Raw genomic sequence first — 16,280 nt, 5'->3', positions numbered from 1 at the left:
ATGTTGCAGAAGTATTTTGAAAACAATATAAAAGTACATAAATAGAAATGCGATGTCAGATGGCGTTCACTGTTTTAAATTCAAAACGAAGTTGCTAAGTTTTGACACAGTCACACAAAACAATCATAAGCCCTGATCAAAAGCCTGAAAATACTGAGGGATATGGAAATTTGCGTTTTTTAAGCTTTGTAACTGGCTAATAAGACCAAGGACAGACGTATTACAATCATTTTACAAAATATCAAGCTCGTGAAGAAGAGGAAAGGGCTGGTGCGCATTCAAAGGAGAGCGTAGATTTCAAGTTTTTTCTCAGCTATTTATCTAAAATACCAATTAGAAAGTTTTTCCAGAGGTCACCAGGCTATTTTTTACATAAAAATTAGTATTGTCCAGCACATACTATGTGTGTGTATTCACTTGTACTCAAATTTTTGGAGACCAAAATCATTTTATAAGCTGGTAATTGTAACGTTGGTTCACTTATGAAGTTTTCAACTATGTTTTTTGTCTGAATCTGTTTTTGTTAAAATCATGTGGAATTTTGTTGTTGTCGCTCACTTAAATTATATCAGAAAGCTGAATGACTTAAAACAAAAAACAAATAAAAAAAAAAACACTGAAGTACCTTAAGGTGTAAAAACAACTGAATTTATTTTTATTTGACTGCATTTCAAAGTAAATATACGCAAATTCAGTGTCAAAAGCATCTTACTGTGGTGACAGGTGAAATTCTTTCCAAGAACTAATAGCTGAATATACAGGAAATCGTATAAAATTCACATATTCTCTATGCAAAAGGAATGAAAAGAATCCGGGCTGCTGATCAACACATAATAAAAAGTATTTAAGTACAAAGTGAATCGTGAAGCCATGAAATTACCTTATGAAAATATTCTACAATTGCAGCCAGCACCCTGGAACTCGTGGTGAAGTTCTCACTATAAAGATAACAGGATGCCAAATCTTTTGTCTGTCTTCAAGTCTTATTTTAAGTAAAAACATCAATACAATTTGTATAATGGCGAAACGATTAGAAGTATCTTCTCTATTGAAGTTCAATACCAGTGTACATTATAATGTCAATCAGCAGTTCAAAACTAGATATGCACCCTCATGGTGTTTGTGCAAGACTTTTATTATGTAAATTGTTCCACTCTTTATCAGCTGCATATATACTTTTTCATTATTATGGAGGTGGAAGGACAACTTCAAAAACGTAAAAACAAAGAAACCAATTATTATTTCGCAAAGGTCCGTCTCCTAATCTGTGAGGCACTGAAAATATTGGTGACATCTTTGGTAGCGTGTCAACAATAAGCTTTTACTTTGACAAATACAATTTTTTTTCTTCAAAGAACTGGCTTATCCAACGGACTGAAATTAACGCTTTTGTACATATTAATGCTAAAGCATTAAAGCAACTGAGCCCATAATATCATGGGGAGTCAAATCTTCGTTATTATTTTGCTTATTCATATAAAGTTTCTGGTTATGCTCCATTTTAAAAAAGTATTTATGCTTTCAAAACCGATATTAGATTTAAAATTACAAAGTGAAACTATATCACACAGCATAGTAGACACAGGGATAGTTTAATGTCTGAAAGCTAAACTTTTTTTGTGAAGAAAAATTTGCTATTTGCAAGCTTAAAAAAAAAAAATCTTGACCTGTCTGAAAACTTAAGGGCAAAATCAAAGATAAAAAATATTGACGTTTCCATTAAAACTTTTCAACAACAAAAATAATAAGCATAACCTCTTAAGAAATACTTTTTCAAAAACTACAAATTGCACCAGTTGGCTATGTTTTTAGTTATAGGTTCCTGTACTCTTTCATAATACTCTTCCACAGGATCTTTTTGGGTAGTGGGTTGAGTTCTCAAAGCAGTGAAATGTTTGACTAAATTCTGGTAGCTGTCCAAGAATGGCACTTAATCTGCAAAAAAAGGAGAATAATGAGCAAGGTGACCAATTTTGCCTCGTCTTGAAGCAGACAAAAAAAAACTCTCAAAGAAACAGTTAGGGTAAAGTAATTACATTACACACAAATATTTTGTCAAAGTTGAAACTCTACACCCGGCTTTCAGTAAAATATGATGCCTTTACTTAAACTTTGGGTCATAAAAACGTACGAGATGACCTAGAATGCATTAGTTAAGATTATGGTTTTGCACACGGCAAATCTATAAATACCACTAATATTATAGATAATTAAGAACGTTGAGACTGCTCATTACCTCATTGAGCTCTATTTATCTCATTGCCACTTAAGTAATTCTGTGAGTCCTTGCAGACTCTAATATTAAATTCTTTCGTTTTTGTTACTCAGTAACACTCAAAAAGGAACTAAAAACCACTAAAAATCAATGCTTGTTTTTCTTCATTACTGATGTTAGGACTTGATTTCATCTTTCTCGACACCAAAGGATTTTGGTTATCGATTAAGTAATTTATTGGTAGAAATAGACCACTATTGAACCCCAACAATTGATGTCAGAAAAGACAAATTCTAGTCAGAAGAAATATCGTCAAAATGACCTTTTTTTATGAATCTTAGTTTTCTTTTGCTGTATTTTAGACTCATAAAATTTGCATTGATGTTATCGCCGAAAATTAATGTTGCCGAAAATAACTTTAGTAGATCCTTTAGTAGATCTTTAATAGAATCCCCATTACCCAAGAACAACATTAAATGTTAACCCTTCCCAAATTTTGACTCAGTAATTTTTTTTAGCATTATTTGTCAAATTTTTATTTATTTAATTTTTTATGTCCATTCTCCTAATTTCAAAATTACTCTGCAAAGATTTTGTCATTTACACAATATATCGGGGACGGAATATACATCCTGGTTGCCAATGGAGTGGGGAGAAAGAGCTTACAGTTATGACCTAATGTATGGGAGATTAAGCATGCGTAATATTGGCGGAAGCGTACTCACTATTTACCAAAAAGAATTGGAGGCAGAGCGCATGTGGAGATGGTGATCACTTTTTAGCCTTCAATAATGAATATTGCTAATCGTTGTACGACTCTGATTTCAACAGTCGTGACTTTCTAGCTTTTGCAGATGAAAGCTCTTATTCAATAGGCCTATCGCTCGCTTCTATTAAAATGGCTATTTGAAATTTAGACTTGATGTGGTATAGCGGCTGGGAGACATCTGGGACGCAAAGGACATCGGAGGGGCGTCATGTTACCCACAAATCATTTTATGGTCTTAAAAAGGTACAAAACTTTTAATTTTCAATCGACTAAGCCCTATCCCAATTACCTACCATTTGTTCTGTGTAATGAGACCAAGAACTAAAATTATGCAGAACACGTCACCCTTAACTAAGTAAAGACTATTGCGGTGACTAAGATCAAACTTCTTTTTACGTACTAATGTTCAAGTGAGCATTATACACTAGCGATTCAAAAATTTGGATTTTACATCTGAGGCTGCTATTTTAAACGACGGTTGTACTGGTGTCAACAATTTGAATGTACAAAATATTTGAATGAAAATCTATTGTTAATGTAATTCTTGTTTTAAGCTGATTTTTTATATTACTACTTGACTAAATGTTTCAAAAAGAACAAAAATTTGACTAATCCTTTATTTAAAGAATATTATATTTCTCAAAATTTTCTTTCCAAATAACAGAAAAGAAGATAGCTTTAACCTAAAAAAGTTGCGTACAAAAGAAAGCGTTAGAGAAACAAATGTCGTCTCGAACCAAAAGAAAAAGCATGGAAACTATAATTGGAAGCATAAGCCCAGAGTTTTTTGTTCTTTTCAAATTACAGTTTAGCAGTTGGGAGCTTTTTACTAGAAAATATAGTGCCACCTGAAAATATACGGTTTAAAATAATGTAAATATTTCGCAATTTAAACGCTTTTCTTTGCAAAACAAGGTAAAAAAAATTAAACAGTCAGAAAAACTGCAGCACAAAAAATGGAAAATAATAGAAATCAAAAAAGAAACAACTCCAGTAATATATCAACAAACCAGTAAAGGAGTGTACATACGTTGCTATTTTTAAATCATTTGCATTATGATTGAGTGACTAAGAGCTAATTAGTGATGGTTTAAGACTAAAAGAAATTAATGATTTTCCTATTAGAAAGTAATTTTTGTCATTAATAAAGAGGAAAAATAATATGAAGCAGAAAACAAAAATGAGATTACTCAAAGAGCGAGTAAACTTGAAGATCACAAAAAAAATTAAAAAGCAAAGAGACAAAATTGTTTCTTTTTTTACCCCACCAAAGATGTAGCCTACACTTCCGTAAAAATATTCTCTAGAACAGTTATTGAATATCCACAATCAAAGAAGAATTAATATTATATCCGTGAAACAACTGGGATTAGGGCAGTTCCTGACTTGTAAGCGAGCATATTTAACAAATTCGAAATGAAAATAATACAACATGCCTTAATATATATATATATATATATATATATATATATATATATATATATATATATATATATATATATATATATATATATATATATATATATATATATATATATATATATATATATATATATATATATATCAATACATGCGTCTTCAATGATAATCATTTTAACCAATGTTTTTGTGTGTAGTAATTTAAGGAAACAATTTATATATATATTCTAATTGTGGGTTACTTTAATTACAACTGTTAACATAATCGTTTAGTAAAAAAGAATTTACAATAAAAAAATCACGAAAATACACATCTTTCCTTCCCCCATTAGGATCCATGGTCTGAAAAACAGGTAAAGTGAAAAGAAGAATAAAAATAAACCGAACAACAAGAAACAAAACAGTACCCTTAGGACTTTTCACCATTAATCACTGAAATTAGACAATAAGGGACTCCAGTAGACACGTCAAAGAAAAAAAACACGAATAAAAGAGGTATAAAATGAAATAATAATAAGAAAAACAATATTCTCATATTAAAACAGACAAAGAACGAGCAATATATAACCAAGCTACAAGAGATAATTATATTGTAATAAATAAAATGATCATGACTATTTTTAGATTTGATTTATCTTTTAAATATTGAAATGAATACTTTTAAAGTTGCCGAAGGACTGACCGCCCAATGCCACAGCTGGGAAGTAATTCCATACTCTTAAAGATGACATGAGGTAGGTTAAAATCTAACTAAATGCAAGGCATAGAAGGGACCCGTATGGTGCTAAGATAGTGTAACAAATACGGGGAGCTATCAAACACAAAAATAAGGGATAAAAGCCAAGTGATAGTCCCCCATACAGCCGTGCAAAAGTAAAAGTAAGACGAGGGCGTGAACCAATCTGAGGTTTAAGAGCGACTTAACAGCAAAAGGATTTGCAAGCTTCACAACTAGTCTCTCCTAGTCATTGAAAGATGGTATACTCTGTAAAATTGACAGCAAAGCAGAAAACTATATTGTAGGAAATTAAGAAATACATGATAGGATCAAGAATGCGTTGTTCATCTTACGTATGATGCCCAGATATCTGGCAATGTCGACTTTTATTGCATTAACAAGCAATACGTAAGACAAATTCTCGTCAAAAAGAATTCTAAGAAACCGAACATGCCTATTTTCAGGTCTAAAGACAGTAACACTTGACGTGTGTTTCCTACGAATACCTAGACAAGGTGTAGGACAACCAAAATCTTTGACTTGGATACATCAAGGCAAAATATTCCCCATCTAAACATGGCAGATCTCTCATAAAGCTGGAAGTTCTGTCTCCCGCGAAGCTTGGAAATGCTACCATAAATTAGTACTGTCATGAGCAAAAGAGTGGCAACACGAATGGCAAAAAAACTTTGCAATACGCATTTTTACTTCATAAAAAATCATCAATATAAACAAAACAAAATTCTTGAGAGCAAGACCGACCCTTGAGAGATTCCAAGTTCAACTTCAAACTCATTTAGAAGGTTATCACCAACAAAAGTTCCCTACTTGAGGATACAAACGGAACCAAGAGTGAGCAGTTGGTCATACCCAAGGGTTGTCTAAGAAAAATGAGGTGTGTCAAGAAATCAAATGTTTTATTTACGTCCAAAACTAAAGTAGCTGGGATTAGCGTAGAATTTAAGGCCGAACGAGTGAATCCAAGAAGCGAAGCATACGGTGTCAAATTGAATGGCCACGACAAAGCCCAAACTGATATTCATGTAGGAACTGGTTTACCGTATGAAAGCTTATAGGTTTTGACAGCATGGAGTTTTCAAAAAAACTTGGCAAGAGAGGTATGTGTGTAGTTTGAAGAGTCATTTCTTGAAGAATCCCCTCTAAATTAATTATTAACATAGCACTTTTAAGCGCTTTTGGGAGAATACCAAGGTCAAAAGAAGCTTGAATGAGCTCAATTAAGAGTAAAGGAATTGCTGATATAAAGACCCTCATAGTCTTCTAAGGAATATAATCTGGAACAGACTATGAAATACCTTGTAGTGAAGGCACATTAGTAAAGATTTCAGACTCCTATGCGGGATTTAGTACCATTGATTTAAGACAAGTCAGGCCTAAAAAAAGAGATGTAATCAAGATCAAAAGGTTTTCGACTCATTATATGTTAATAGAAAGGGAAGAGAGAGGGAGACGACAGAGGAAAAGATCATACTATATTTTTTGTGTTGTCAAAAGACTACATTCATGTCGACAGGATGCGATTCGAATGTTGTAAGATGGACCTAAATAAGAACCAAACACATAAAAAATCTGTTCCGTGGATAGGTTATAGGAAAAGAATGAGTCTTTTATTGCATTAAAAATTGAATTGCTAGCTTTTATTTGGCATAAGCTCTGTTCGATGCTAGCTTTGTCTGTCAACATAAACATTGACATTTCCGAAATATGTCGTTCAATTCCTCATTTCTGTCGAAAATGTTACCGACAGAGAAAAATATCGACAGAGAAGAGAGTACACAGATTTTGTATGTCGTGGAAAGGAAAGATTTTTGCTCGATAGAGAATGCTCCCAACGCTGTATTGTAGAAACAAATATAAATCGAACACCCAAATTCTCTGCTCGTTCGACAGGCTACAAGAAAAAAAAAATTAGCTATAATTTGAGAAACGTTGACTATTTTGTCGTCTGTCGATGGAACCTGTTTTTGCGTGTAATAGAAAACACGGAAAAAAGGTCTCAAGTTACAAGACATGTATATTACAAGGGATGAAAAAACTGACAAACATTTTTTTGCTTTTTGTATTTTACAGTTAATTATTTCAGAGTACAAATAAGTGGTGATTGCTTGATGTGTTAGAAAGCAAAAACAACTATTCTAAGTTCAAAAGCTCTATTTTCCATGAGTTTTGCTAAAAAGAGAAAGTAGCATAACCCTTCTAGATTTACTATAGACCATTACTATTACTATTATCTTAATGATACCAGATCAAAAATTTAAATCTTTGTATCTTTGTCTTTACTAAGATCGAATCTTAAAAACCAAAACTAATAATTAAACTAATCTTGGAATTAAATTCAGTGCCAGTTTGGATATACTTTAGATTATATTACTGAAAGTAACATAAACTATCTGTTGCGCTTAATCATCTATAAATGATATCAGCTTATACCCAATTATCTTGTCTTTTTGTTTGGTTTCACTTACTTTTTAGTAGAGAGAAATGAAGGACAGGGGTACCTAGTATCTATCTCGCCTTTTCTGTTTTAACCTCTTAGTTAGTATACTGAATGAAAATGTATAGAGACCAAATACAAACCATGGTTCTAGTTATTATCTTCAAGTGTTATGATAAGTGAATCAAAGCAAAACATGGAATTTGCTTTTGGAAAGCAAATATTACTCGCTAACTAACTATATCAAGACTATTGACTGCATAAATTTGAAAAAATAGAATTTTTGGAAAGCTCTCACTACATGTGAGTGACAAATTACGTTAAAATATTACCTTTGCCTCTCTTCGAGCTCTAACGACACCGTATGAACCCACTCTGAATATTGTTCGGAGTTGATCGAACAAAGAGACTGGAAAAAGTAAAATGTGTTCATTGCATATTTACATACTATTGCAAAGACAAAAAATCAAAAAATGAATTGAAGCATAGAATACAACTTGCTAAGATTCTTTATCTTGACAGACGATGGAGAAAATGAAAAAAGTAGTCACATTTTGCCTCAGCTGAAAGTTTCCCAGGTAAGTTATAAAGGAAGCGGGAATACAGGAAAGCCCAGAAAGGCGCCTTGAAGTCGGCAGATAATACTTATTGAACATTCGTTTATGGTAACACTGATATTTTGCATTGTTACGTTATTGATCCAGGAAATCTAAAACAGGCAGTTGAAATAAAACTAGGTGAAATTGGAGAACAAAACAATATACTTTGAAATTTTACGAATTTTCCAATTCGTTCAATTTCCATTTTGTGTACTTGCAAATGTGCCCACAAACAACCATAGACATACTTGACTAATCGAGGTAACATGAAACTTTTTACAAGGAGTAGAGAGAGAGAGAGAGAGAGAGAGAGAGAGAGAGAGAGATGTTTAAACTTAAAAGAACAGTAGGTTTTAGTTTTCTCCTGGATTGCAAACTGTTGTGAGCCTTCTCTGAAAACCGAATTATACAAGACACTGATCAAAATACAAGTCAGGGCTTAACTGCTGGAAGCAAGATCCAAATTGAGGTGGGTAAGAATAGTTCATGTGCATAACTTGTGATAACCTCTAAATTTCAACGGGACATTCAATTTCGAAGGTTTGAGCGTTGTTTTTATTTGTTTCCAGTAGAGCACGCAATCTATTACACTAAGAAAGATAATATTTAAGTTTTGTTGGTTAATTTCTGTAAGTCTTAAGTCTGAATCTCGCTCTTCACTTAAACAAATTTTTCCACGTGATTTTACTTTTTTTTCTTTGTTTTATCCAAAGTGTCATTAATAAAGAAAAAAAACATATAGTAGGTTTTACAAACACGTAGATAATAAATACGTAAAATTATGGACAAAAATAGCTTCTTGAATAGCAATTTAGAACTGAAAATTGTAAGAACTTGGGTGTTTTTTTACATGGGTACAGCGACCTAAAATTACATTAAAACAATATGGCTTAAGAAAAAGGTATGCTGCCAACATCAAGTATCAAACAATATATCTGTAAAGGTCATCAGCATTAATCAATAGCACGGAGGAGAGAAAAAAGACAATGGCCATGTTCAAGTCGAAAATGAATATTTAATATTGTGTCGCAATATGACTTAAAAGAAAGCGACACCGCTGAATAAAACCATTCAATGTAATATTATGTTAATGTAGTGTTAGCAATTTTGAGGCACGCCAAGTATAATAAGCCGAGCGTTTGATTTTCTACCCGCACCCATTTATGAAAACATTAATCTTAGCCATAGTGCACTGCCATCTGCAGAAATCAATATGTTTGTAACAAAAAATTAGAGATCTATCAATTTACCTTGCAATAAATCTTAGTTGAAACTTATTTATTATGTGTTTTTTTTAACTTGCCTTTTCTTCAAAAAATCAGCCTACTAAGCATACAGTCAAAATACAAAAAAGGGGCTCTAACTCCCTAAGTCATGGGGACATGGAGCTGGAAGTCAGCACATGAGGATTTTTAAAGAAATTTGAGTCATTTGCACCTTTATGAAAACTTAATGTTTTACGAAGCGATTTTTTTTTGTTGTTGTCATTTCTGTTATAACACAAAGAGTGAAATTAAAAAGTTCGCTATGTTTATATAACATGAAACAGTTCTAACTCAAAGAAAAAAAATTCTTTTTGCCACGACACCTACCTATTTGTCACTTTCAATTTAGTTTTACCATTTTAATACAAAAATACGCATACAATGAACATACAATACAATTTTTTATTGCCCCAAAACACAAAAACTTATCATTTGTTTCCGATTCAGGTGACGGTAAGAACAGCTTATTGTAAAAATAAAGTTTTCTTAGCCTCAAGTACAGAAATCTTTAATACATACTTAGTATAGCTATCTATTACTTTTCCCTGTTTTTGAAGGTGATGTAAGATTCTTGTTTACAAGTCACTCTACAAGTTATAGCAGAAAAAATATAGTTCTTAGCCTCAAATGCTTTTCAGAATCCAATACAGTAAATTATAAAAGTAACAGCATTCACTGGGTGTCGGGATATAAAGAACGAAGTTGGTTTTAAAACGAAATAACTTGTTTTGAAACTGCTTTCGAGAGTATGTCACCATCCATTATCTTAAGAACTAATTCCTTTCTGGACATATCGTTTTCATAGCACAAAGGGCCAAGGTAAAAGCTACAGGATTGGAGTGATGCGAAAGAAGTAATACCACGGTGTTGTCTGCGAAGCCATCCATAGGTTGTTGCAAAACCTCGTTTGTCAAGTAGTTTAAATCTAGTTTCTGCTCGTTTTGTTAGAAAACCTTATAAAAGTTAGTTTTTGCTTGTTTGAAGTTTCATATTCTATCTTTACTTTATTTTTACTTTTTATATTACCAAAGTAATGATCGTCTGAGAGTCAAGATTTCTTATAGCTAATCAAAACGTTTTCCTAAAATTATTTGATACTTGTTAAATCGCCAAATCGTCTTTTTGCCTGTTTTAGCTTTTCTTTGCCTTTTCCTTCCATATTCTCTCACTTTTTTTCAAAAGATGGTTTTACACCATACTTTTCTGAACTGAAGCAAAAAAGGTGAGTCATATATCGTAATTAAGGGGGATGGAACTGACAATAGTAGAGGGCCAATTTTATAAGAAAAGGAAGATCAAAAAACGGGAAATTGAAAGAGACTGATCCATCTTTTTTGTCCGGATTCTCACAAAGATGTCCTCAGATCGGAAAAACTTTGACAAATTAGGTTGTTGAAAAATAAGAGTGAAGAAAGAATAAAGCCTAGATGACATCCATGCAAAAATATAGAAAAGAAAACAGTAAATTCAATATCCATTTAAATATAATCATTACTCTGCTTGCGTTTTGTAGAGTAGTGTCGGGAAAACACTTGCTTCAACATAAATTCTCTAAAAATTAATTTGAATTGGTTTGGCTAATTTTAACTCAGGATAGTAAAAAACGTCATGACAGTAATATTAAACGTGACAGTAAAGTTGCAGTATTGTTGCTGTTTTACTTGCATTGCTGATTTTCGGAACATCCAACCAACTTTGGATTTACGTTCAAACACGATAAAATTCTGTGTTTCAAATATACTTTAATTATATTCCACTCTTCGTTTAATTTATTTCGCATTTTACGGTTTATTAGTTACCGACATATCAAAGGGTAAAAACATATTTAGCAAAATATGTTTTTGAGAAAAGGGTTCATGGTAGACTCAAAATCCTTGGGGATCTAAGAAAAGATGGTCTACTAACTTTGAAATTGGCCTCATACGTTCTGAAAAATGCAAGGGACCGGCCATCATATGGAACAGGGAAACGCGAAAGGGCAAAGGAGATGGTCCCAACAATACTCAATGAGACGCTCGGGACATGAGTCAAAAATCAACCATATGTTTGCTTTTAATTACTTAAACGAATGATTATTAACAAAAAATTGTCCCCGAAATACGTCCTTAAAGATTTGAATTCCGTAACACCACTAGAAAACATATTACCACTACTAATACTAGAGACAACTCTCAGCAAAACCTAGCCGAATGAGGCAAACGCACCCCCCTCCCAAAGAAAATCCTGGATCCGCCCCTGCTTCCCACTCAGTAATTATGTTCAGAGGTAATATAATATATTTGAAATATTCTTAATCACATTTACTTAGCCTCAATAAACCAAGGAAATATCCCTGATCAAAGTTTCAACATCAAGTTAAACAAACTTGCGTTACTAACTACCAATCCCTGTGTTTACTAGTTTCTACAATTTTCGCAGATTAAAACATTTGTATTTGTTCAATTAAATGGTCCTTTTGTAACAGAGCCTGGAATCTATTATTACATGAAGTTTGAAGCAGAAGGATCAGAGTTCAGAAAACTATCTTATATATTAACACTAAGCCAGGGTTTAAATTATGTAAAGGAAAACAAGAAATGTTTACGAATGAGGGGTACAACCAAAATCTAAGATCTTCATCTTTATAGCTTTATTTAATTACTGTCTGTGTTTTAGGGTCTTTTTCACCTATTAGTTGGATTTCCATATTTTCAACACACAATCATTTTCATGATGATTTGCTGCATAGCCAATAAGCTATAATTTATTCTCTTTGAAAAGCCCAGATATTTAATTCTTCCAATGATAAATCAATCAATTATTCAGTCTATTAATCTTCACATACATGCAGAAGCGGCATACCTTTTACGATTAAAAACACTTTTTTTTTTACTTGATTCCTGTTTGTTTTAATTTTGTTTTCAAGGCTATTTTATTCTGGACCCTTGCACCTCTGTACAGGTATAGTAACGATGGTGTTATTTTATTTGTAATTGAGATTACTGGAATATTCAACTAACATAGGAGTGTAAACTTCTATCTTACACTCAACATACGTTTACATTAAGATTGGACACCCCAACCCTGGCAGAATCCCTTAAGATATTGATCTAAAAAACCTATCATATTAAATTTCGATTTAAATTCAGCTGTCAAGGCTTCAAGCAGCCCCTAAAAAGGACATCCACTGACTATCACCTTCCCACTGATAGTTAGTACACAGGAATGTAATATAATGTAACATCGTTCATAAATGAACAATACCGCATACAAATAAATAAGTTATTTGTGTGTTATGTCTGCCTGTCTGTCTGTCCGCATATGATGTCTGAATTATTTCATCACATACCAATTCAAAAACGAATGTATTCAAGCCAAAAAAAAAACTAAAAAAAAACTAAAAAATGGTAAAAACTAAGAAAAAAAATAAAACTAATAAAAAAACTAAAAATGCTAAAAAACTAAAAAAAACTAAAAACGAAAAAAAAGAAAAAAAGGAAAAAAAAACTGAAAAATAAAGGAGAAAAACAAAACTAAAAAAAAAAAATAAAAATAAGAAAAAGCTAAAAAGGTAAAACTACAAAAAAAACTAAAAAGAAAAAAACTAAAAAACTAAAAAAAGGTAAAAACCAAAAAAAACTAAAAAGAAAAAAGGGGAAAAACACAAAAATTTATTTCATCATATACCAATTTAAAAACGAATGTATATACAGACCGGGACACCGGGACACAAATGACGACCGGGACACAGGGAATATAAATGACGATCGGGACACAGGGACATAACTACAACGGGGACGCCGGGGGGCACAGGGGGATATGTAAATGACGACAGGGACACATGGAATGTTCGATTAGCAATCACCACCAACAAAGCTCAAGGGCAATCATTAGAATCATGAGGTATAACTAAAAAAACTAAAAAAAAGGTAAAAAACTAAAAACTAAAAAAAGACCAATTCAAAAACGAATGTATATACAGACCGGGACACAGGGAATATAAATGACGACCGGGACACTCAAAGAGAAATTACAGACTGGGACACCGGGACACAAATGGCGACCGGGACACAGGGAATATAAATGACGACCGGAACAAAGGGACACAACTACAACGGGGACGCCGGGGGGCACAGGGGGATATATAAATGACGACGGCGACACAGGGAATGTTCGATTAGCAATCACCATCAACAAAGCTCAAGGGCAATCATTAGAATCATGAGGTATAGATCTGAATACGGATTGTTTTTCCCATGGACAATTATATGTTGCATATTCAAGAGTCGGTAAACCTGACAATCTATTTATATGCACAGACAATGGGACATCGAAAAATGTTGTATATTCGCAAGTTTTACGTAGTTAAAAACATATATATATCTATATTCACAGGTGGGACACAGGGACACAACTACAATGGCGCGTAACTAATATGGCGCGTAACGACTCACGCGCGCGGGGGGGGGGCTTGGGGGCGCGATGCGCCACCCCAACAGCTAGTAGTCTATAATAGCCTTTCATTTTGTCTAGACTGCTTAGTTGATTAGGGACTAATATAGTTTCCAAAACTAAGGAGTTTTATAAATAGTTATTAGATAATTCTAAGTCGTTTGGGTATCTCAAGACTTCTGCTTGATAGAATTTCGGAGCTATTCGAGCCGAAATTGTTGTTTTTGGCGGCATAAACTTAGAATATTTTAAATTTTGTTATAGTTCGATGTCTTTTATTGCTTTAAATTTCCATCCAAATAAGCACCCTCCAGATACTCGTTGACCACTGGTTCGAGACAATCACCCATGAGGAAAAAATCTAAAAAAAAGCATATCCCTGACTATCCCTCTAAAAAATAAAACCTTTTTTTTATAAAAATTAAAAGTTTTCAAGTGTTTGTAAAGAGTGGCTTTGAAACTAAACAAGAACCAATGTAGTACTATTGACAAAGTCCGAACCTAAAATTAGACTCGGTACTGGAGTTATCAACTTTGCTGTTCCTTGTTCAAGAGTAAGGTCGAGTACGTAATCTTTCTATACATCAAGTTTCATGAAGATCCGATGGCTTAATTTTCGGAAAAGGGGTAACACATCCCCAAAAAGTCCGGGATTCTTAATCAAAATCGTAACATCAGATTCTGCGTATCAGAGAACCTTACCACAGAGATTTCAAGCTCCCATCTGCAAAAATGTGGGATTTTTTTAATTTATCTATTTATTTTTTTCGCAAGAAGAAAGATCACGGATGCGTGTTTGTTTACACTTTTTTCCTGGGGTCACCTTATCGAACCAATGGTCATAGATGATCCGGAGGGTGCTTCAAGTGGAAAATAATAGTTCTAGTGCCCTTTCTAAGTGGCCAAAAAGATTGGAACGCAACTAGCCCCCTTCCCAAGCCCCCTTTTCCCTAAAGTTGTCCGATCAAAATTTGGAGACGTTCATTTTATTCAGAAAAGTTGAGATGTCCAATAAATATGCTTTTGGTGTGATATTACCAAACCACCCACCCACCCACCGAAAAACACCTGTAGGTTGTGAAATTTGCCCATTGTCTAATATAGTATTTGTTATTGAGAAGTATACAGACACTTTTCTGAGGGGATATTTTTAAGCGTGGGGGTATTTTCCGCTGAGAGAAAGTTCCGTGGGGAGGGAAGCTTCCAGAGGGTAAACCTTCCACAAGGAATTTTACACATGGGGAATTCCATTAAGAATTACTTTTTGTTTTACTTACTTTCTCTTTTCCCACTCAATTTCAAATATGAAGATGTTCTGGGGGAATCGTCCAGGGGAATTTTCAGCGGGATCAGAGTTGCATGGGTGACGTTTCCGTGGGGAGGAGATTTTCAGCGGGAGAAATTCTCTACGGGAGAATTTAATGCGGGGAAAACTTTCTAATGGTGGGAGGTGGAATGGGGGCTTCGATTGAAATTTCCATGGAGGAGGGGATTTTCGGCATGATTTAAAAAAATCATAACTTACAGTTAAAATAAGTCGTTTTTCGAATGTAAGCATACTAAGGATAATATTTCAAGCGGAATAGTCACAAGAAATTTTTTTGGGGGAGTTTATGGCTGAAATTTCAGAGGGGTAACTACCTGCCAGGAGGTTAAGACGCTGGTAGACTCCAGGATGAGAATTTGAGAGAAATCTTCCAGGAATGGTTGAAAACTAAATTGGAGAGTTTAAAATTTGACAATATAAAAGATGGATAGAATAATTTTACTTCCTGGTGGTGTCTTAGGAAAGAAAGTTAGGACAGCGGCTAGGAATATTAGTGAAAAAGCTTTATGTTTAAGAAAGAGGTGAAGGGGATCGTACAAGACTTTTCTGAGGGTAGATCATATAAAAAAAGAGGAATGTAAGGAAAGTGGATAAAACCTTAAAATGTGAACTAAGAAGGTGTGAAGTGGAGAACATCAATAAAGTTGCTGAGGATCTGGAGGATGCAGCTAGACGGTATAGTAGTAAAATATTGAAATGGCATTTTAATAAATTGAGAGGATGTAGACAATTCGGACATGTCCCAGCTAAAGATAAGAATGAATCCACAATTAGTGATACATAAAGAGTTAAAGAGAGATGGACAGAACATTGTCAAATGTACTTAACCTGGATAGAGTTGCAGGAAAAGATACAGTGGAAAACAAAATAGTTTGTGATACCTTGAATGTGAAGGAAGATTTAATTTGTGAGGAGAAATGAGCGACAGTACTAAAAGAATTAAAAATAATAAGGCCCCAGTTACTGATAGTATGGTAAATGAGTGTGGCTATGAGGTTAGAAATAAGTTACTGAAGATTCTGAATATGATTTTTGGAAAGGGGAAGTACCTAGCGATTTTAGAAAAATCCTAATTAAACCCA

At 33.5% G+C, this 16,280-nt stretch overlaps 1 protein-coding gene across 7 annotated transcripts in view; it reads right to left on the bottom strand.

Annotated features, from left to right (window-relative positions):
• Nucleotides 1–1,698: 1,698 nt before the first annotated feature.
• The window catches only part of LOC136039368 (endothelin-converting enzyme 1-like), a 223,018-nt gene continuing 208,436 nt past the window's right edge, over nucleotides 1,699–16,280 (bottom strand). For all 7 annotated transcript variants that reach the window (XM_065723039.1, XM_065723038.1, XM_065723043.1 and 4 more), the window contains 2 exons: nucleotides 7,909–7,985; nucleotides 1,699–1,935 (listed from right to left, as the gene is read on the bottom strand). In XM_065723039.1, coding sequence (XP_065579111.1) covers nucleotides 1,833–1,935; nucleotides 7,909–7,985 — 180 coding nt within the window. In that variant the 3' untranslated portion in view covers nucleotides 1,699–1,832. The remainder of the gene's footprint in view (nucleotides 1,936–7,908; nucleotides 7,986–16,280) is intronic.

The sequence above is a fragment of the Artemia franciscana genome, chromosome 19 (assembly GCF_032884065.1).
Source record: "Artemia franciscana chromosome 19, ASM3288406v1, whole genome shotgun sequence".
Taxonomy (NCBI): Eukaryota; Metazoa; Arthropoda; class Branchiopoda; order Anostraca; family Artemiidae; genus Artemia; species Artemia franciscana.
Note: the sequence above shows the minus strand (reverse complement) of the source record. Positions and strands in the feature narration are given on the sequence as shown.